This window comes from Heterocephalus glaber, unplaced genomic scaffold, assembly GCF_053883595.1.
Source record: "Heterocephalus glaber isolate CG9 unplaced genomic scaffold, H.glaber_assembly_v1.0 deba00001781, whole genome shotgun sequence".
Taxonomy (NCBI): Eukaryota; Metazoa; Chordata; class Mammalia; order Rodentia; family Bathyergidae; genus Heterocephalus; species Heterocephalus glaber.
In genome coordinates this window covers 5,436,103-5,459,365 of record NW_028258467.1, presented here as the reverse complement: position 1 = coordinate 5,459,365, position 23,263 = coordinate 5,436,103, and the positions used below count along the sequence as shown (strand labels likewise).

The window sequence follows — 23,263 nt, the reverse complement described above, 5'->3', positions numbered from 1 at the left end:
ACAGGGTCACTCCTACCTCAGCCTCCCAGAGTACAGGGATCACAGGACTGTACCACAATGCCTGCCCCCGCCTTTGGGTTTTTTTCTTTTGCATTCTTATATATATCATCTTGCACCCTAGCCCTAACTCAGAGTACAAAGTTACCTGGAAACAAGTGTCTCAGAAGCCATGTGTGGATATAAATTAAACCCAAGCCTGGAAGCAGCACTTAATTCTGCAGCCACCTTACCCCCTAGGAGGTTTCAGCACATCAGTAAGGGTGTCTCTAGCCAGAAAATCCACCTTCCTCTTCCAAAATCTCTCTCCAGAATTCTGCTTTTCCAGGACAGGGTGTGAGAGACTTGGCTGACTTCTCCAGGAATAGATCTGGACTTTCCTAAGACAGTCCTCAGCCCTCTTCCCATGGCCCTGCTGCAGCCCCAGGCTTAGCACAGTGCCTTGCCACAATGCATGTTCACACAGGCAGGCAATACTTTGCTGGTGAATATGAGGAAGAATCTCAAGGACACAGAATGTCACTATTCAGCTCTTATCCATCAGCTCTTTCCCAATCATCTCTTCTCCTCAGCACAGTAAACAAGTTATACTTCCCCCTGTTCAGCCCAGAACACCAGAGAGGGCCTGAGCAGGGTGTTAGGCCCTCCAGCTGTGCCAGGCATCAGGGCTGTGCTAGGAGCCCAAACTAAACCACAGTAAGAAAAAATTTAATTAAAAAAAAATGCAAAGACTCTGAAAACAATGGAAGAAAAAAATCTAACAAAGGACATGATGTGTGGGCTTCTAGTGAGTTTATACATATTTCTCAACATGGGTTCTCAGAAAAAGTTAACTAGGTTCTAGAACATTCGTTCCCATCAGCACACAGTCTCACGGTCTCAGGGTCAGCACTGTTGGTGCCCAGGATCCACCTGGATGAAACCAGCTGCCTCTCTAGTCACCTCCAGCCACTGACCTCTTTCAAAGAAGAAATGACCACAGTTTAGGTTTTAAAGATCTTTTGCAGAAGATAATCTTATTTACATTGATACAGAATCATTTTACATAATTAAATCAGACACTAATCTTTAATTTTGTAAATTATAAAGAAAAAGGGGAACTACTGAGAAATGTTCTTCATTAACCTGTTTTACACTAGGGAGGACTGTGAACCACGTGGCAACTGCAGTGTGCTATAGCAGAGGCTGGGGACAGGGCATTTGGCCTGGCTGCAAGGTAGGGAACCTTCACTAGCTTGGACTATTTTCCTCTCTTGAACACACATTTACACAAGAGAAGACAATGATTCTTAGCACTGAATAATTTAAGCACACTTTGGAAAATACATGTTACAGTGTAGGTGAGAGCCAAGTCACTGGCTGGCATAGTTCCAAGTTTCCAAGGTGACTGATGTCTGCCCAGCATGGCCCAGTGTCTGCGGCTTGGAAGTGCAGGAGCTCCACGCACTCAGCTAGAATTACAGAATTCAAGTCGGGGCTGGCTGCCATCTTGTGGGGTGAAAGGGTCTGTCTGTCTTGACAAGTAGAACTTCCAGGGACCCTGTGGCCCTTTGGGTGCCTCTCCAGGGCACACACTTTCCAGCTGGTTGGTACCTTGGGAAATTAAAAACAAACTCCAAGAGGAGGCCTGGGCAGAGCCTGTTGGGGGATGATAGCTCTGGTGGGGTGTGCAGCCCTGTTCCTGATGAAGACGACCTGTCAGGAAGTCCTCATTCCAGGACCTGGAGGTTTGCTGAGAGGGAAATGAATCACTTCACACCCTGCTGCGGTTTAAGCCTTCATTTTTAAGCTGAAAGCATGACCTTTAATTCTTTAAGCTCTCCACATTTGATTCCAAACTAGAGTTTTAGTGCCAGAAGAAGTGTCCAGCTGTCTTACCCTGCCTGAGCCAGAAGAGGTGCATCACCTACTCATGAAACGGGAAGCTTCACCAGCCCTCAGGTGCTACATTCACTGCCCAGGGGCTGTCCACTGTGACCTTTCTGTGCAGAAATGTCTTATCATGTGGTGTTTCCTGGCAGTTGAGAGGGCTCTGTACTGCTGCTCTGGAATCCTCATGTCTCTGAGACCTGGCCACAAGGAAGGACTGTTGCTCCCAGCCTAGTTTCCAGTGGATCGTTTTCCTGAGCCAAGGAGATAAATAGTTACATTTCACATCCCAGTAGGATCACATCACTAATCCCTGTAGAGTGGCTGTGCCAAGACAGGGTCAAGAGCCCCAGTACCAAGGGCAAGCACAAACAACAGGATATCACAATGCAAGAGCAGTACCCTGCAGCTGCCCCCAGGTTTGCAGCGCTGCCCTGCCCAAGCAGGATGGAAAGCTACAAAGCCCAAGAGGGGTGGAGGGGATCTGAGTTCTAGGCCTGGCTCCGCCACAGTTTTCCCTTTGTGACCGTAGGCAAGCTGGTCCCACCACTGTGGAACTGAAAGCCCCTGAGAACTGGTTAAGAAGGGCTATGAGGCAGAAACGAGTTTGAACTGAGTTCAAACCTAAGAGGCTGGACATTATAGCCCAGTCCAGCCTGGTACTGACTGACTGCCCCACATTCTGCTTCTAAGGGCTGAAAGGATGCCAGATTTACCATGACTTGGACTGTACCTCTTCCAACTCCTGGGGTGGGGTAGGGTGGGTATGATGTTGATTAAAGTGAGAGAAAACAGGGATTAGTTCATATAGGGAAACAAAGGGAAGAAACCTCACGGCTTTTCCTACCTCAGCTGGGATATCAGGAGGTAAACATTTTCTTAAGTTTGGAAAGGAATCCCTCGTCCTCCCCAGCCTCACGCCTAGCCTTGCTTCCTGTGGAGCTATCCATGGTCCTGCCACCTGGGCACAAACAGCAGAAAGAACCAGGGTCAAGGGCATACACCTCCACCCATCATACACATTCCCGGCCCTACCGACCCATGCCAGACAACCAACCACCACCCTAAGAAGAGAAGGGGCCACTGCCAAGCTGGCAAAGGCCACTACACTTGTCAGACTGAAGCAATTGGACCACTCAGTCTTATTGTGTTCCAACTGCTTAAGTCATGGACCCAAACAGGAAACAAGAAACAGACGAACAATGACCAGCTGTTGCTAATCTGAACAAGAGTCACAAAAACAGAGCTATATGCTACATCCTTTCCAGGCACGCCACTTGGTTTACAAACATTGGCTCATCTAATCCTTAGTTTACCTTTCAGGTAAATTTCACAGATGGGGAAAAACAATGGGGACATAGAGAAGTTAGGTGATTTACTTGAGGTTCCAGAGCCAGCAAACAAGAGGTAGAAATGAGTTCAAACCCAAGCTCTTAACCACTGTGCTACTGGCTTTAAGAAAGTGCACACCAAGATAAGAGCCCATCTTTAGGCCCACTAACCAGATTCTGTATTATGCATGTATACACATGACATGCCCAAGATACTGAGCGAGGGACCAATGGCCATGCAGAATCTTCTGATACATGCACTTCATCTCAGGTATCACAACACCAGGTGGGACTGTTATTTCCCAAGCAACTTCCCCCACATCTGGCCCCTAACCCTGACTGCTCCAGGAAAAGGGTAGCTATAGACCCCAGGCCAAGACTAGAAGAACTCTGCTGCACAGATGCCTTAAAGATTTGCCAGTCACAGGTACTGAGGGCCAAAAAACATTTTCCCCCCAAGATAGTCTTGCTATGTCCTGTGTATACCGCCCCCCACCCCCGTACTTCGGATTGAACTCAGGACCTTGTGTTTTCGAGGTAGGCTTAGCACTACTGAGCTAAATCCCCAGCTTGCTATGTAGTTGTTAAGACTGGTCTTGAACTCACTGTGTAACCCAGGCTGGCCTCGAACTCATGGTGAACCTCCTGCCTCAGCCTCCCAAGTGCTGGGATCACAAGTTCACACCACTATGCCTGGCTGAGGGCCAAATTTTCCTGTGAGTTAAGAGTACAGACCTGTATCAGCATTTCAAACTGCAGCTAACTTTATTTCTGTTTGTTTTTGTTTGACAGGGTCTCACTAAATAGCCCAGGTTGGCCCTGAACTTGAAATCCTCCTGCCTCAGCCTCCCAAGTGCTGGGATTGCAGGCATGCACCACCATTCCCAGCTAGGGCATGTTTTTAATGTGCCAAGACACATACTTTACACAGTGCACAACACAGTGTAAACAGTCATGGTCCCCAAGAGCTCAGTCTGAGTTAGATGCGAGAGGCCCAAAGCTCTGGGTGACAGGTCTCTGAGCAGGACTAGGTAGGGTTCTCTTGGTACAGCACAGAGTGGGGGCACAGCTCACTCCTCTGATCTGGCACTCACAGAGCTCAGATGTGTCTCTCGCTGAGTAAGATCTAGACAATTACTAATGCAGCTGGGCCATGTCTAGGCTCCAGGGGTCCACAGACGAGGACCACGCCTTGCACAGTACCCTCCAGGCCCCATGAGCAGCACCCTCCCTGTTATTCACATCTTTTTTACAAAAAGGACTCTCCTAACACAAGTCTACAAACCACATGTTTCCATCACTCATGGGCCTCCTAAGACAAGGAGATCACGAGTTTTGAATTTTGTTATGTCCCCAGTAAACAGATGGCAAATCATGTAGTATGTGGGAGTGTGTCCCACCATCAATAATCTACTGACTTACTCTCCAGTGAAGGGAAATCGATTTGAATCAGTATGTGCTAAGCCCCAGTGCATCTGAGTTGTATTCAGCCTCCTTGTACCAGACTTTGTGTTGCATGATTCTCTTCTGAGTATAGCCAGTTGAACACAGATCTCAGTCAAGTTTCCGACCTCTCCCCAGCTTTCATCCAGTGTTCGCCGTTGAGTTGATGGGGACGTAATTATCCCTGGTAGAGCGTCTAATATACGCCAGACACCATGTCACAGGCTCTACCTATCTGAACTCATTTAATCACACAAACCCTAGGAGACAGTACTGCTATTATCTCAAATTTACAGATGGAGAAACTGAGGTTCAAAGAGATGAAGTAATTTGCCTAAAGCTTTATAGCTAATAACGATAGAACTGGAACATGAATCATCTCATATCAGAACCCAAACTCCTAACTAGTCCAAGTGGGGCACAAAAACACTCAGTGAAAAAAACAAAACAAAACACTCAGTGACTGTTGTCTCCTTCCTTCCTTAACTCTGCCGTTCCTGTCACCCAAAGGTCAACAAATGGTTTGTGCCCCATGGGCAGCGCTGTACTTGAGCCAGATGGTCAAAGTCTGGGAGACTTAAAACAAATACCTAGTTAGCTGGTTAGTGGTTCAGGGAGCACAAAAACAAAACAACAAAACCTACACATGCACCCTGAAATTTGTCTCACCTCGTACAACCAGAAAGTCTTACCTGTCCCTACTTTATCTTGTTTTTCTGTTGTTACAGAGGGGTAAACCCAGCACCTCATACACATAGTAGGCAGGCACTCCACCACTGGGCTAGATCCACGGCCCATTTTATTTTTTTAGACAAGATCTCACTAAGTTACCCAGGCTGCCCCCAAACTTGTGAGCCTCCCAAGTAGCTAGGATTATAGGCATGTGCCACCAAGTTCACCTTAGCTGTCTCTATTGTAAAAAGGATTAATGGGCTATGGCTCCTATGGAAATAGGTTTACTGTCAAGGAAGTCAAAGGACATGAAGAACTGTCTTTGAAATTCTGAACCAAATGCCAGTGGCCAGCTGTGAGCACTGCACACAGATAATCAGATCTATAAATACACTACCTTTTCTCTCTTCAAGCCCTGATTTCTGAGGACTAACTGGGGGAGGAGGGACCTCCCTGCAGGATGACTTTGGTACTCAGGACACAAATGTGTTGTTGTTTTTGTTTTTGTTGGCACTGGGGATCAAACTCGGGTTCTTGCACTTGTGCAGCAGGTGGTGAAACCACTGAGCTAAATCCCCAGCCCCAGGACACAAATGTGAATGCTTTACTTCCAGAGCTTCTTTAAGTAAGGCTGGTACACACTACACACTATCTGCACTTTAGAATAAACAGGAACTACTCTCCATGGAAGCCACTCCAGCTGGAAGGCACCATACAGCACTCCTACTCTGTCTTCAGCCAGTGACCATAGCAAAAGGAGAGCAGCTCAAGCACCTGAGATACAAAGAGAGGTGGAGGAGTACTCTGAAGATCCAAGACTTCCTGACAGACTAGGCATAGTCTTTTTTTTTTTTTGGTACTGGGTATCGAACTCGGGACCTTGTGCTTTCGTAGCAGGCCTCGGAACCACTGAGCTAAATCCCCAGCCCAAGGCATAGTCTTCTAGAGAAGGGATTTTGTGTCCATCTCTCCAGAGCACTTCTCAGCCCGTGGTTAGGAAAACAAATCCAAATAAACACAGCTAGTGTTACTGGGAGGCAGTCACTGGGTAAGCCACCAGGGATAAGAAGAAGAGACATTCTAGTTTACTAAGGCAGGGATTCCAGGGCAGAGCTGCTGGGCAGGTGTATGTAATGTGATATCAAGGGAAGAAAAACCAGATGACATCCATTCCACAAATCTGTATCACTTTTAGATTCCACATGTTTTTTTCCACTGAAACACAACTCCTGGTGTCAGGAGACAGATCTAACACTTATTTAGAGGGAAAGGTTCTTTAGTGCTTATGTTGCCTGGTTATACTATATGCTTGAAGGAGGCAAGGGCTGTATCAGCATGGAGAAAATGCTAAATAAACACTTGTGGGCAGGAACACAGGCCAACAGGACCTGGATATGCTTTCTGAGGAACGGACATCCCAGAGTGGAGGTGCAGCCTTTGCTCAGACACAAGCTATACAGCAGGATCAGGGTGCCTCCCACTCTCTTTATGTGTGGTCTCCCTCATCTTCCTCTTGCCTTTGCCTTGTATAAGGAGGATGTCCACACTGCATCTTCAGGCAAGTTGGAGAAGACAAATGGAGAGTATGATCCCCAATCACTTTGTATTGTGTTGCACAATGTTTCTACACTTACAGCTAAATGTGTATGTTTGTGTGTGACAGATCACAAGAATATGGATCCACAAAGAAAAAGAATAAGCCTCACTGTTATCTCTAACTCAAAATGTCACATAGTAACCACAAATTGCTCCCATATCCCTGAGTCTTTTTGTTAGAAGATGTATCTACCTGTGGGGTCCGGCAACCACTCAGAGTTCCCAAGCACCCTAGACAGTCCTTCTGGTTCACAGGCTGAAAGAGACTCAGCTATTAACTAAGGTTTTCAGCAGCTACATCAGAAAACAAAAATAAATAAACAACGGTTGCTGGGTGTGATGGTGCATGCCTTTAATCAAGCACTTGAGAGGCTGAGGCAGAAGGATACCTATGAGTTTCCAGCCAGCCTACACAGTGAGTTCAAAGCCAGCTTGAACCATACACAGAGAGACTGTTTCAAAACAAAAACAGCAACAAAAAAGAGATACTAAACTCATCAAAAATTTTAGACTGGGGCCTGGGAATACAAATCAGTGGCAGAGCACACACTTAGCATGAGCAAGGCAAGGCCCTGGATTCAATCCACCCACCAAAACAAACCCAAAACCTTCCTGTTATGAAAACAAATCTTCAAGGATATTCAGGAACATATGTGTACCTGTGAGAGACTCACCAGTCTCTAATGATGCTGTAACTCACATGTTGGTGGTCGTTTTTGTAGTGGTGGGGATTGAAACCAGGGCCTCAACATACAAGCACTCTACCACTGAGCCACATCTGCAGCTCTTAAAGGCTACTACAAAATAACATGATAAAGACGTGTTATGCACATGTACCAACTCCACATGCTGAATGTTACCATTATGTACTTCAAACTCATGGAGTAATAAAATTTAAAATAAATCAAACTTGGGCCGGGGATTTAGCTCAGTGGCACTGCACCTGTCTCGCAAATGCAAGGTCCTGAGTTCCAGCTCTGGCACCAAAAAAACAAACTTTAAAAAAGTGACAGAAAAAAAAAAAATGACAGGAGGACATGAGGATGTGGGATATGGCTCAATGGTTAAGAGTACTTTCTAGTGTGTGTGAGGCCTTGGGTTTAAGCCTCAGCACCACAGGGAGCCAAAAAATGAGTATGCCTTTACCTCATGAACAGTAGTTCATGGAATGCAAATTGCATCCAATAAAACTCTTAGTTGGGGCTGGGGATTTAGCTCAGTGTTTCCGTTGTCTGCCTTGCAAGTGCAAGGTCCCCAGTATCGATCTCTGGTACCAAAAAAAACCAACCTCTTAGTTGTATGGGCTGGGGACTCAGGGGCAATGAGATTCCTTCACAAGTGCATAAGCCCTGGATTTGACCCCCTGCATCACAAAAGGAGGAGGAAGCAAGGTAGAGAAGGAAGGAGAGGGCAGAGGAGGAGTAGGAGAGGAGGGAGAAGGAGTGGAGAAAGAGGAAAGAGAGGGGAGGAGAATGGGGGAGGAGGGAGGAGGGAGGGAATGAGGGGGAGGGCAGGGGGAGAAGAAAATTTAGTTGGGTACAGTGACACATGCCTATAATCCCAACTATTTAGGAGGCTGAGACAGAAGGATCACAAGTTCAAAGCCAGCTTGGGCAATGTAGCGAGCCTGTCTCAAAATAAACAAATAAACAAACTTTAATTAATTAAATTAAAATAAATAAGAGCTGGGGATGTAGCTCAATGACAGTGTTTGTGTAGCATGTGCATGGGTTTGATTTTCAGTACCGCAATAATAAATACAAAATAAAAGCAAAAATAAAAACCCAAGTGTGGTGGCACTCCAGAGGCTGAGGCCGGAGGATCGTGAGATCAAGGCTACTCTGGGCTACATAGCAAGAACTGTCTCCAAACCAAACCATTCTAGTTGTGCTCAATTCTTGAAATAAGAAATTCAGGGTGAATATACTTAAATAAATAAAACCTGCTGTTAGTGAAGTTACTCAAAAGTCCACTGTAATATTTTATATGCAGTGTAATATTTTCATGTGGATTGTAAAAGTAACCTTTTTCACAGCGGCACACTGACAATATATTTTTCAAAGCAAACCCAGGAAGATTATTCCCCCCATACTGGGGATCCAATCTGGGGGCACTCTACCACTCAGCTGCATCCTCAGTCCTTTCTGAGACAGAGTCTCACTAAGTTGTCCAGGCTGGCCTGAAACTCGCAATCCTACTTTAGCCTCCCATGTAGGTGGGATTACAGATTACAGGAGTATACCACATATACCACATACAGCCAAATCTAAGAGTAAATGCCATTTAGGAAGAAATCTAATTTGGTATACCTATTTTACTTTATTAGCAATTTTTCAGATATGCATCCAATACATATATTAAGGTTATGTTGTATTTAATAAAACTATGCCATGAAGAATTTCAGAAGAGTTTACAAAGTTTCTGGCACATAGAAGGCTCCTAATATATCTGGCTGAATGAAAGAAACTCATCACCAGGACAAGGAACCCTCCCCGCAAAATTACAAAGGTTCCAAGGATGCTGACTATAATAATCAACTCTCAGATATCAGAGAGGGTTCGAAACAACTGGGCTGGGCAGGGTGGCACACATCTGTAATCCCATCACTTATGGAGGCTAAGCCAGGAGGATGGCAAGTTTGAGTCCTGGCTGGCAACTTAGTGAGACCCTCTCAGAATAAAAAAACAAAAATGGGGCCGGGGATTTAGCTCAGTGGTTCTGGTGCCTGCCTCACAAGCTGAGGACCCGAGTTTGATCCCCAGTACCAAAAAAAAAAAAAAACAACCAAAAATGGGGGCCGGGATTTAGCTCAGTGGTTCTGGAGCCTGCCTCACAAGCGCAAGGTCCCGAGTTCGATCTCCAGTACCAAAAAATAAAAATAAATAAAAAACCAAAAATGGTGGATGATGTAGCTCCGTGGTAGAGTGCTCCTGGGTTTGATCCCCAGTACAAAAAAAGTTTTTTAAAGAATCTGAGGGGCCACTAATACCCAACATTCTAAGGTGGTGAAACATCTATCCTTTGAGTTTTTTAGTGGACAGGAAGGGAAAACAGCTGTGTAAACAAATATCACATGTCACACAACTGCAGGAACACATGGCTTTCAGGAAAGACAAGCTAGAAGTAGACAATCAGTACTGTAGAATAACTAGTCTCACTTCCTTATTAGTTCTGAAAGTATTACTTAGAAAAGCCAGTGTGATAGTACACGCTTGTAATTCTAGCACTCTGGAGGCTGAGGCAAGAGGATCCCAAGTTCAACCAGAACTTGTGCAAATTAGCTACTTAGCAAGACCCAGTCAGAAGAAGAAGAAGAAAATGCTGGGCATGGTGTCATATGCCTGTAATCCCAGCACTCAGGAGGCTGAGGGAGGAGGACTGCCCTAAGTTTAAGGGCAGCCTTGGCTACATAGTGAGTTCAAGACCAGCCTGAACTACAGAGTGAGATCCTTTCTCAAAAAAACCAAAAAAAGAAAAAAGAGAAAGATGAAAGACAGAGAAGGAGGAAGAGAAAGAGGAAGAAGAGGAGAAAGAGGAGAAGGAGGAATAATAAAAAGAACAAAAGAGGAAAGTGTATGCTCCCAACAATTAAAATAAGAGCCATTCAGTGATTGGTTGGGGTACAGACAGGATTTGTTGGATTCAGAGTCCAGAGTGCTCACCATTACGCCATGAAACCATGTGGATAACAGGATTTGTAATGGGTGCTTTTTCAGAGGATCTCTGACCCCTTGTCCAGAACAAATTTCAATGAAATTCCACCAAAACTGGTTGCAGCTAGGACTCCCCTCCTTCCTCTGCCTCTGCCTCTACCTCCAGAACTCTAAGACCAAAGTCTCCATTTCACTGGAAAACCTGCTCCCAGCTTTGAACACTTGCTGTGAATTACCATACACTATTCTAAGGCTATTCCAGTTCTAAGAACTTGATCTATGAGCCTGACAAAATGACTTAAGGAGTAAGAAAGATGCAGTCTGAGACAGTGACCTCCTGGGCAGAGCCTGTCCTGACCTATGCAAGGTCCCAATTAAGAGGCTCCCATTTCCCACAGATGAGGGACTGAGCCGGACATGGTGGCACAAGCAGGTATTCCCAGCACTTGGGAGGCTGAGGCAGGAGCATCACCATGAGTTTGAGGCCACCCTGAGCAACATAGTGAGCTCAAGGCAAGCCTGCATTACAAAGCAAGACTCTGTCTCAAAAAAAAAAAAAAAGAGGGACTGCACCTGCAGATGCCATGCCCAAAGCTTCAGCCACCAGGTATGCTGACATCAAGTCACCAATATCCAACCACACTCCTCCAACAAACCATAGCACATGAGCTCAGGTAAATGACATTTATTCACTGCAGGATACCTTCAAAGTTAATCTGGTCTAAAAGGCAGACTGAGTCCTCTGATAGGGTTGTTATGCTGTGATTGCTGTTTATCAGACATTCTGCAATCCTGGCCAAGGGTTCAGGCCCAAGAATGCACAAATTTCTCCAGTTCATCTTTTCCTTAAGTTGTTACAAGAAACTCTCATGGTGGGGAAGTGCCCAAGGTCACGAGGCAAGTGGCAGAACCAAGGCTAGAACTCAGAACACCAGCTCTGAGATACAGAGCTGCCTGGCAGGAATCACCCCAGCACTTTCCTCAGCACACAGATGCATGCAGAGAAGGGAAAAAAGCTTTCACTGGGGGCCCCTGCTCTACACCAGCTGTTCCTGCCCCCAGGACCACTCCTTCAACAGTACTTTTTGGGGCTTCATCAAGACCCCCAAGGAGGATCCCCAACACACTGTTCCAAACTGTCTACCTTCCAAGAAACGTGTAGGCCCCATTGTGCAGCCATGATACCTCCAAACCCCTTACCTGTGCTTGTATGGGTGACACCATTCACTGTTCCCTCCACATCAGTCTCATCCTCAGCGTAGCTCAGGATCAGGTTCTGTTGCCGGCTTGTTAGTCTCCTGTGGACCCAGCACAGTTAGTGGCCAAGCACTTCCTATGGGCAGCTCTTCCACAGACAAGCATGCTGTAGCCAAGAACTTCAGTATGTGGAAAAGTGGGACCCCAACGAGGGAGAGGTATACACTACATTAATAACTTGAGGTCACCCCCTCAAACTCCTGTAAAGAAGACCTCCCACCATGGCACAGTGGTGCAAACTGGTAATCCCAGTACTCTGGGAGACTGAGGCAGGAGGATCACAATTTGGACCTCAGCCTAGGCAGGCAACACAGTGACACAGACTTTTTATGTCTCAAAATAAAAAACAAAAAGGGCTGGGAATGTAGCTCAGTGTGAAGGACCTAGGTTCAATCCTCAGTACTGGGGGGAAAAATAGAGAAAAGCAAGCTTCTAAAACACCCAAGTTGTTTAAACAACCATTACTATGCTGTGTGCTAGATACAATTTGTAGGTGATGAAGGTGGGGAGAGAGGGTATCACAAATGCCTGTGAAGCAGGTAAAAAATTATCTCACTGGCCGGGTATTTAACTCAGTGGTTCCGTCGCCTGCCTCGCAAGCGCAAGGTCCTGAGTTCGATCCCCGGTACTGAAAAAAAAAAAAAAAAAAAAAATCTAATCTCACAAAAAGAACAAGTGCCAGAAACTGGCCTCCAAAGAGGAGCTGGATACACCCTGACAGGGTGCCCACAGCATTCTGCCTACAAGACAGCAAGAACAAGCCAGGTGTGGTAGCACATGCCTATAATCCCAGGACTCAGGACACTGAGGCAGGAGGATCGCCACAAGTTCGAGGCCAGCCTGGGCTACACAGTGAGTTCAAGGCCAGCCTGAACTATATAGTAAAGCCTGGTCTCAAAATAAAAAAAGACAGCAAGAGCTCAGCATCTCTGATTTATCTGTGAAGTGGACAAGGCTGGGACACATCCAACTTCGTGAGAGAAGGCAGCTGCCCAAGCCAAGAGCTCACAGGCACCTTAAGTGCTGGGTGCAGGTCTGGCAGATGAAAGACTCAGTGGGTACTCACTTGGTAGATGAGTGTGTGCAGGGTCTGGTGCTTTCGCAGAACTTACGTTGGAACTCTGATCTTGACATGAATGTAGTGGTCGCCATAGCCATAGCTGTTAATCCGGGGGATTCCTTTCCCAGTCAAGCGAATCGTCTGGTCTGTCTGCATCCTAGGGGGGATCTATAGAGAAAAGAAAGTGGTAATGTTCCCTGTTCCTCACTGTCGCAAAGTAAACCTTTTCACTATGCAGAGAGAATCTTTTTTTCCTTTATTTTTTTTGGCAGGACTGAGGATTGAACCTAGGGTTGCACATGCTAGGCAAGTGCTTCACCACTAAGCTACATCTCCAGCCCCACAAAGACAATCTTGAAAGAACTCCTTAAAAAGGACTTATACGCAGGTATCTGCAGCAAGCCTGACAGCAACCACATGGAAACTGGCCGAGCTGCAATCTGCCCAGAGCAGAAACTATGACAGGGTCTTGAGGTTAAGAGTTTAGTGCCATAGGCCTAGAAAGTGAGGGGAGAACATATGAGAGCTGCTGAGCATGGTGGCACATGCTTGTAATTCCAGCACTTGGGAGGCTGAGGCAGAAAGATCACTATGAGTTCAAGCTGGGCTACATCATAGTGAGTTCAAGGGTAGCCTGAACTATATGGTGAGACCCTGTCTCCAAAAAAACAAAAACAAAAACAAACAAACAAACAACATCAAAACCAGAGACAGACCTAGGAGCACAGGCAGGACAATGTATACACTGGGTCCACCTCCTGGGAAGAGGCCACCCCAAAGTCCCTTGCACACAGAAGGTGTAGAAGGCCCTGAGGCAAACACAAAACAGTAGTAGACCTGGACATGGGAATGAGAGGTATGGGTGGACACAGGAGGATGTCCATTGTGGCTGCTACTAAAATCTGAGGTGGCTAAAGGGAGGAGATACAGCCTTAGGGGCATCTGCTCTCATAGCCAGACCAGCACAGAGCACCTACTACAATAGTGCACCTTGTGTCACGTGTGGACCCAGTCCTCAGGCCTGCTGACCTGTAGAGGAGGGGATGGCAAAGAACTACTCTCCATACTGATCATACAGCAAGTCCTGAGCTGTGATTCTCACCCAAGAACAGCCTAAACCTCCCAGTGCCTGCCCTCAAGCCTCTTCTCCCCTCGGCATTCCTGACATACTTGATGTTCACAGATTTCAGACCATGTCATCCATTCTCCATTTCAGAGAAAAGAGCAACAAAGTACCAGAGAGCCAAATATGTCCCATGTCCTCTTACCGTCACATTGATTGTCTCATACAGGCCCTGAGCTCTGGCTGACCCCCCAAGAAGAGCCTGAGCTATAGAAATAAATAGGTCGGAGTGGATGTCCGCGCCGTCCCTCCGGAACACGGGGCTTTTCTGCACCTAAGGCCAAATAAACACAAGACGAGCATGACCACCAAAGAAGCCCTGGCTAAGGCTGAACATGAGCTGCACGTCTCATGAGGCCCAAGGTCAGAACTTCACATGCTTTACCACCTTCAGTGTTTTTTTTTTTTGTGGTAACAGGGATTGAACTCGGGTCCTTGCGCTTGCGCAGCAGGTGGCGAAACCACTGAGCTAAATCCCCGGCCCTGACCTTCAATGCTTAAAGCACAGCATTGAAAGATGCACTCGCCAATGGGAGACAGCACCCCACAGCTCAAGGGAGCCACAGACTCTACAACCACACCCTCAATGAAACAAGGTCTAGGTTTCTTCAGATTGCACCACATCATTCAGTTGAAAAAGGAACTGGGAGTAATGGCATATGCCTGTATCCCAGTAGTCAGGAGGCTGAGGCAAGAGGATTGTAAGGCCAGCCTGGGCTACATGGTTAGTTCAAGGTCAACCTGAACCACATAGCAAGACCCTGTCTCAAAAAACAAAAAACAAATTGTAAAGGAAAATAAGAATAAAAACTGGCCATTTGAACATTATTTTTATTTATTTTAAATTTAATTTTTTCGTCACCGGGGATCGAACTTAGGACCTTCTGCTTGCAAGGCAGGCGTGGTGCCACTGAGTTAAATCCCCGGCCCTGAACACTATTTTAAAATTTTACTTTATTAGAAAGAATGGAGAAACAGATTAATATATTTTCTTTTTTTTTGGTACCGGGGATCGAACTCAGGTCCTTGCACTTGCTCAGCAGGAGATGAAACCACTGAGCTAAATCCCCGGCCCCAGACTGATATATTTTCAAAAGTGAAAATGATTTTTCTTGCAGATGGTTATTCAATACAAAGTACCCTCAAAACTGACTCAGAGAGCCAGGCGAGGGGTGGTGCACACCTGTAATACCAGCACTCAGGAGGCTGAAGCAGGAGGATCACCGTGAGTTCAAGGCCAGCCTGGACTACATAGTGAGACCCTGTCTCAAAAATAACAAAACCCAAAAAGAAACAAAGCTGACTGGCAACACTGGAATTTATTTCATTTTATAAATATATTTTCTGTGTATTTGTATATTCTCTGCCCTCAATGTTTCTCTCTATCTTTTCTCTATTATTAGATGGGAAGAGAAGCTGAATTTTCTAACAAACTTTTCTAACAGACTGGCTTCCAGTCTTCTGCCTTCATCTTTCTTTTTTTGTGATACACGAGACTGAACCCAAGACCGTACATATGTTAGGCAATTGCTCTACTGCTAAGCTACAACCCCAGCCTCTGCCCTCATCTTTAATCTCTGTCTAGATTTACCTTTCACATTATTTTTCTTTGTTTTCTGTTATTGGTTTGGTTTGTTTTTTGAAGTACTGGGAATTGAACCTAGCCCTTGCACATTTTGTTTTTTGAGATGGTCTTACTAAACAGTATATGCTTGCAATTTGGTTGTAACCAGAATCCTTGAACGAGTTCTGCAACCAAAATCGTGGAAGGAACTAAGTTCGTGAACCAAGGCACCACTGTATTTGTCCAGGGTGGACCTAAACTCCTCAGTTCAAGCTATCCTCCTGCCTCAGTCTTGGTAGCTGGAATTACAGGCACTGGGACACTAGGCCCACCTTTTGCCTTTATTTAAATTATAAAATATTTCACATCATAGAAAAAATTTGAAACTAAAGAGCAAACACAGTGTAGCCACATGTAGTTTAGGGAATAAAATAGCACAAATAGGCCCTGGGATTTAGCTCAGTGGCTCCGCCACCTGCTGCGCAAGCCCCAGGTCACGAGTTCGATCGCCGGTACCAAAAAATAAAAATAAAAAATAGCACAAATGTGACCTCCTTGCTGCTCCTCAGTTAACTACTACCCTGAATTTGGTATTTATCATTTCTACAAGCATGACTTTACTTTTGTAACAAAAAATCCATCTCATGTGCTTGAAAATATGTAGATGGTGTCCTGCCCTCTATAACCTCTCGGGACCTGCTTTCTTTGGTGTATCATTAATAACTGAGGCATCTCATGTTCACACATATGGCTCTGGTTCTTCTTTTTGGGGGGGTTGTTTGTTGTTCTGGTTTTATGAGACAGTCTATGTAATTCAGGCTGGCCTTGAACTCACAGCAATACTCATGCCTTAGCCTCCCCAGAGGCATGGTCACCTCGCCTGACCAGGTTCTTTCTTTTTTTTTGGTTCCAGGGATCAAACTCAGGTCCTTGTGGTTGCGCAGCAGGTGGCATAAACCACTGAGCTAAATCCCCGCCCCCGTCTGGGGCTCTTGATGGCTGCCTGAGTGCCCTCACAACACGGCACTGGCTTCCCCAGCGTGGCACCATGAGATGGATTTTTTTGTTACAAAAGTAAAGTCATGCTTGTAGAAATGATAAATACCAAATTCAGGGTAGTAGTTAACTGAGGAGCAGCAAGGAGATCACATTTGTGCTACTTTTTTTTTTTTTGGTACCGGGGATCAAACTTGTGACCTGGGGCTTGTGCAGCAGGCGGCGGAGCCACTGAGCTAAATCCCAGGCCCTATTTCAAAATAAAAAAGTAAAAATAAAAAAGGGACATGCACCCACAATGCTCCTACCTCATACCAACCAGCAGCCTCAAAAGCACCCACTCCAGGAGAGCAAGGGCTTGACAGAAGCTGTGGAGGACAGGTACATACCCTGAATGTGATGAAAATTTCTCGTTTCCCCACAGGCATCCTCACAGTCTGGCCATCCTCGACGCCTAGAAGAACCAAAGTTCCAAAGAAAACAGTTATAGTGGGACCTCCCACAGCACTTTCTACCCAAGACCCACTAACCAGCCACAGGCTTCCTTACTCATTCCTGTTAATGCTGGCCTCAGTGCCTGAAGAGAGGGGACAAAGGAGATGAAAACAGGGGACAGGGACTGCTCTCTCACCATGCAGGAGCAATAACAATGCATTTTAAGGATGACTGGAGCAAAGATAGATTCTATTTCCTTCTCCAGCCCAGGCCTCTAGAGACTCAACCTCAGCTTCTGCCAATAGCCACACCTCATAGGAAATGGTGGCCTCAGTCCTCTCCAGTCACTGGGAACCTGGGAGCCCACCTGCAGGCACAGGGATCATCACTCGCTTCTTCTGCTTGGCTTGTCCTGTTCCTCTGCAGATCACACATGGATTTGTGATAGTAGAGCCACGGCCACCACATCTTCGACACGTGGAACGCATCACAAAAGGACCTGTATTAATGGTTTCCTGATGAAAAAGAGAAGAAAAATGTAAATATGTAGGTAAACTTACACATGAAGAAAATGTTTCATTAAAGGCTTGTGTCTGGTATACATGTGCCTAAAAGCCAACAGGAGCTGGGGCTCACACTATTAGAACACATCTACTTCTCACCTCCAGATCACTGCACTACTGACAGGAGAAAAAACATGAGACACTACCTGAAAACCTCAAGAGCTGAGTAGTATCTTTAAAAAGATGATTCCCGGGGCTGGGGATTTAGCTCAGTGGTTCCAGCGCCTGCCTCACAAATGCAAGGATCCGAGTTTGATCCCCGGTACCAAAAAAAAAAAAAAAAAGATGATTCCCTATGGGGCAGGGATTTAGCTCCGTTCAATTCCCAGTACTGCAAAAAAAAAAGGGCCGGGGATTCAGCTCAGTGGCACCACACCTGCCTCAAAAGTGCAAGGTCCTGAGTTCAATTCCTGGTACCACAAAAAAAACCAAAGAGATGATTCGCTCACTAGTTACAAAAGTGACAGCTGGGAAAACGTAGGCAAGTGAAGAAAGTGACAGGTGGATGCAATCCCTCTTCTTCCCAGCCAGAGCTGTCATGCTGGTCACTGAACCTGTGACTCCAAGGCCGAAGTCCGTGTCCTGGTTCCTAACACCCAAAGGTCCTAATTCTGCTCCTCCTGACTAATTAAGGGTAACACATGTCACTGTTGTTGAAAATGGTTTGGGGGAGTCTTCAGCGGGAACTGCTCTGCTGAAAACAGATGTGAAAAACAAGAAACTCACCATGGGGCCAAATACACAGGTTTTGAATTCAAGCTGACAGTGTAAACACACACACCCTCTCAATCATGCTCCTCCACAAACAACTTCTCTCTTATTTCCCCCATCAAACCTCCCCTTACCCCATCATTCAGGAGACATCCCAGCCTCTCCCAAAGCTGGTGGATCCTCATGATATGGACCACCTCCATCAACCCTCTCTTGATATATAAAACTGCTTATCCATTTTTTTTTTTTTTTGGTACCGGGAATCCAACTTGGGTCCTTGTGCTTGCGCAGCAGGAGGTGAAGCCACTGAGCTAAATCCCCAGCCCTAAAACTGGTTATCTTTTTATTTAACTTTGCAGATGCATGCTTGATGTGGAAGATCAAAGAATATAGAAATAGATAAAGTGTTATTCATTTCTTCTTCACCCTGACTACATGGCAACTAACCCTTTTTGTTTGTTTTGGTGCTGGGGATTGAACCTAGGGGCTCACACATTTGCTACCACTGAGCTCCATTCCAGCACAATCCTTTTTTTCTTTCTTTGCGTGTGTGTGCTGTACTGAGGCCTGAACCCAGGGTCTTTACATTGAGCTACACCCGCAGCGTTCTTTTTTTTTCTTTTTCTTTTTTTGGTACCAGGGATTGAAATCAGGACCTTGTGCTTGCAAGGCAGGCGGCGGAACCGCCCCCAGCATTCTTTTTAACCTTTTATTTTGTTAGGATCTCACTTATTCACCAAATTGCTCAGGCTGAGCTCAAATTTGTGATCCTCCTTCCCAGCCTCCCAGGGTGCTGGGATTATAGGCATGCACCACCATGCCCAGCTTGGAGTATTCTTTCTACAACTGTCTCTCCATAAATTAAAAAATTTGTAGAGAATTTATATTATGCATGTCATTCTGAAATTTTATTTTATTCTGTCTTTCTGTGTGTCCCTCCCTAACCCTCAGTGCTGAGAATTGAACTGAGGACTTTGCATATGCTAAGCACACACTCTACCACTAAGCTGCATCCCTATCACTGAGAATGCGAAGTAATGAACTCCTGTAAGCTGGAATATTTGTTACATGGTATGAATTAACAATTCTGAAGCTCTTTTAGTGTGTTATCAGATTGAGGAAATGAGTAAATACATCAAGGATAATCAGAGCCAGATTTTCCTTGTTAGAAGAAAATTATAAATGTGCAACCATTAGGTTGAACTCAAGGTTTGTGATAGATATATACATACGTATGTATGTATGTATGTATGTATGTGAATACACATTTGTAAAGAGATGTAGATATGTGCATGCATATCTATATACGTGCACACACATTTTTTTTCCTGGCTCAGTCTGCTGAAGGGATTACTAGGCGTGATGCATCAGAAGCAATGAGCACACCAGAACTCAGATCTTGGTTTCATGTTCCATTAGATACTAGCAGGAACCAGGACACTGTGGTAATGGGTAATTCCAGGACTAGAGCAGATCAAGTATAAAAAAGTTTAGCCTAGAACACCTTGTTGAGATGGAAAGTAAGGGATTGCTGAAAGCATGACTGGACCATTTTAAAAGGACACAGGCTGGGTGTTGTGTGCACACCTATACTCCCAGCACTTGGGAGGGTGAGGCAAAAGGATTGCCACAAATTTGAGGGCAGCCTGGACTACATAACAAGACCCTGTCTCAAAAAATCAATCAGAAAGAATGGCTGCTATCATGAAATCAACCACTAACAAATGTTGGTGGGGCTGTGGGGAAAGAGGAACCCTGCTCCACTGCTGGTGGGAGTGTAGACTGGTGCAACCACTGTGGAAATCAGTATGGAGATATCTCAAAGAACTAGGACTGGAAGTCCCATTTGACCCCGCTATTGCCCTGCTGGGTATCTTCCCCAAAGAATTAAAAGAATCATACCACAGTGATATATGTGTGCCATGTTCATAGCAGCACAGTTTTGTAATAGCTAAAACTTGGAAGCAGCCCAGTTGCCCATCAACTGGAGACTGGATAAAGAAAATGTGTGCTTTGTTTATTTTTTTAATAAAATGGAGTACTATTCAGCCATAAAAAATGAGAAATTAGAGACATAGCTAAATGGATCCACATTGAGATGATACTCTTAAGTGAAATAAATAGGACACACATGTGTAAATACTGAATAGTTTCTCTAGTGTGAGAAACTGAAAGTGTAAATAAGGACTAAAAGGTGTAACAGATAATGTGAAATAGAAGAAAGGGGGCAAAGGGGAGGGGGAAGTTGGAGGGGTAGGAGAAAGGAAAGAAGGGGATGAAATTAATATGAGAAAATGAAAAAATGGAAACAAAGTCTTTGTAAATAGGGAGCGATGGAGGAGTTGAAGGGGGGGACAGGGGAATGGGGAAAAAGTAGGAACCAAGAAAGACTATATGAAGGTCCAAATTTCCAATGATGAATGTCATTATATTGTATACCTAAAATGTACCAATAAAATTAATTTTTCAAAAAATAAATAAAAGTATTGCTTAAAATGAAAAAAATAATCAATCAAGGGCCAGGGATTCAGCTCAGTGGTTCCACTGCCTGCATTGAAAGAGCAAGGTCCCAAGTTCGATCCCAAGTACCAAAAAAAAAAAAAAAACAATCAATCGATTGCACACAGAAATCAACTACAAAAAATTTCCACAGGCCAATCTGGGCCCCAAAAGACTTCCTGAGAGACAATTTGAACATTAAACTATGCAGATTGTAACACAGCGAATAAAATAAGAATCCCTACATTCATACTGATATAAACTAATAAACGGAAAAGACAAGTCTTCCTTTAAGTAGAATGCCAAATGCCAGCCATTATGGCGCACACCTGTAATCCCAGCATTCAAGAGGGTGAGGCAGGAGGATTTCCGTGAGTTCAAGGCTAGTCTGCATTACATAATGATTTTAAGGCCAACCTGAAATACATAGTGAGACCATGTCTCAAAAAACCCCCAAATAAATAAGTAAAATAAAATAATTTAAAAATAAAAATAAATAGAATCCCAATAACACAGACAGGATACTGGAATCAGAAAATCACCATTTTGCAATCATCATGGAAATAAGTGATTTAAGTGAGAAGGATCAACAGATGCAAAAACTAGCGGATAAAAGTCTGAGGAATAGGATATTTATACAGTCTCAAGATATCTCACAATTTATTAATTTCAAGGAAAAAATATAACTTTATAGTAAAGAAGCCTGAAAACTAGTTTAACAAATAAAAATGATCATTGTAATGGTGTCAATAATGGGACAAACTGACATCTTGTGGCTCCTCATATGTTCCACTGAAAAGAACACATCTCCTCTGTGGTAATGTTTTGTATTTTTTTTGTTTTTCTCTGTGTGATGTTTTTGCCAAAATAATCTGAATCTTTTTTTTTTTTTACTGAAATTCTTTTACTGGTACATTTTAGGTATAATAATCTGAATCTTATGATCACAAATCAAGGAAGATTCTATTAAATGCCCTGCAATCTTCAAAAGTGTCAAGGTCATAAAAGAAAAAAGACTGAGAGCGAGCTGACGCACCCGGGCCGTGGCGTTGGGAACTATGGTGCTTCCGAACACCCTTATCACCGGTACACCAGGAGTTGGAAAAACCACACTAGGCAAAGAACTTGCATCCAGATCAAGACTAACGTACATTAATGTGGGTGATGTAGCTTGAGAAGGGGCATTATATAATAGCTACGATGAAGAGTATGAGTGTCCCATTTTAGATGAAGAAAAAGTAGTTGATGAGTTAGAGAACCAAATGGCAGAAGGTGGAGTTATTGTTGACTACCATGGTTGTGATTTCTTTCCTGAATGATGGTTTCATGCAGTTTTTGTGTTGAGAACAGATAACAGTATATTGTACAGGGCCGGGGATTTAGCTCAGTGGTTCTGGTGCCTGCCTCCCAAGCGCAAGGTCCCAAGTTCGATCCCCGGTACCAAAAAACAAAACAAAACAAAACAAAAAACAGTATACTGTACAAAAGACTTGAAACAAGGGGTTATAATGAGAAGAAACTAGGAGACAATATCGAGTGTGAGATTTTTCAAGTTCTTTATGAAGAGGCTATGGTATCATACAAGGAAGATATTGTGCACCAGCTGCCCAGCAATACGCCTGAAGAGCTAGAGGACAACATAAACCAGATCTAGGGGCCGGGGATTTAGCTCAGTGGTTTCACCACCTGCTGCGCAAGCGCAATGACCCGAGTTCGATCTCCGGTACCAAAAAAAAAAACATAAACCAGATCTTGAGATGGATTGAGCAGTGGGTCAAAGGTCACAACTCATGACTGGTCACTTGGTGGTGCCTCTTTGCCCACCTTGTAGACGCGGCCTCCAAGTATCTGTAAAAACCAAAACTATGTGGAAGGCCCAGCAGGTATTTTTATGCCTGGGTTTCTTTTTCTCCATGAGAAAGTTAAACAATCACAAATATAATGAATACAATTATTATTAAGCATTTAAAATACGCATCAGTTGCTAAACAACAAATCTGATCAAATGGGAAAAAAAAGAAAAAGAAAAAGAAAAGAAAAAAGACTGAGAAATGGTTCCAGATTAAAAGAGACTAGCTGGGCATGGCAGCACACTTCTATAACTCCAGTACACTGGGAGGCTAAGGCAGGTGGATCACAAGTTACAGTCCAGTCTGGGCAACTTAGTGAAACCCTATCTCAAAAGAAAACATAAAAAAGGGCTGAGAATGTAGCTTAGTGTAAAGTCTCTGAGTTTAATCCAATAATACATACACTTACATATACACGTATGTGCACACAAAAAAGAAAGATATGACAGCCAAACTCTACACATGACTCTAGATTGAGTTCTGGACCAGGAAAAACAAAATATAAAGATAGTTCAGAGGGAGTAGTGGTGCACAACTGTAATCCCAGCACTCAGATCACTGTATTCAAGGTGAACCAGCACTAAATGGTGAGTTCCCAGTCAGCCTGGAACAGAGAGACCCTATCTTACAAAAATCAAACAAAC

At 44.5% G+C, this 23,263-nt stretch overlaps 2 protein-coding genes across 5 annotated transcripts in view; one reads left to right on the top strand and one right to left on the bottom strand.

Moving 5' to 3' along the window:
* Nmral1 (NmrA like redox sensor 1) overlaps window positions 1-23,060 on the top strand; it is a 34,670-nt gene extending 11,610 nt beyond the window's left edge. Inside the window, exons 5-6 of one of the 2 annotated variants that reach the window (XR_015447878.1) lie at window positions 1,137-14,364; window positions 16,986-23,060. Coding sequence is in view for 1 of the 2 variants with exons in the window: in XM_004864787.4 (XP_004864844.1) it covers window positions 16,986-17,051 (66 nt within the window). In the remaining variant the exon portion in view is untranslated. The remainder of the gene's footprint in view (window positions 1-1,136; window positions 14,365-16,985) is intronic. The other variant, XM_004864787.4, reaches the window with a different exon arrangement.
* The window catches only part of Dnaja3 (DnaJ heat shock protein family (Hsp40) member A3), a 44,178-nt gene continuing 21,894 nt past the window's right edge, over window positions 980-23,263 (bottom strand). The window contains exons 6-12 of one of the 3 annotated variants that reach the window (XM_004864788.3): window positions 17,364-17,511; window positions 16,951-17,015; window positions 14,147-14,275; window positions 12,931-13,046; window positions 11,762-11,859; window positions 2,714-2,827; window positions 980-2,120 (exon numbers count right to left, since the gene is read on the bottom strand). In XM_004864788.3, coding sequence (XP_004864845.1) covers window positions 2,727-2,827; window positions 11,762-11,859; window positions 12,931-13,046; window positions 14,147-14,275; window positions 16,951-17,015; window positions 17,364-17,511 — 657 coding nt within the window. In that variant the 3' untranslated portion in view covers window positions 980-2,120; window positions 2,714-2,726. The remainder of the gene's footprint in view (window positions 2,121-2,713; window positions 2,828-11,761; window positions 11,860-12,930; window positions 13,047-14,146; window positions 14,276-16,950; window positions 17,016-17,363; window positions 17,512-23,263) is intronic. The other 2 variants (XM_004864789.3, XM_087202685.1) reach the window with 2 other exon arrangements.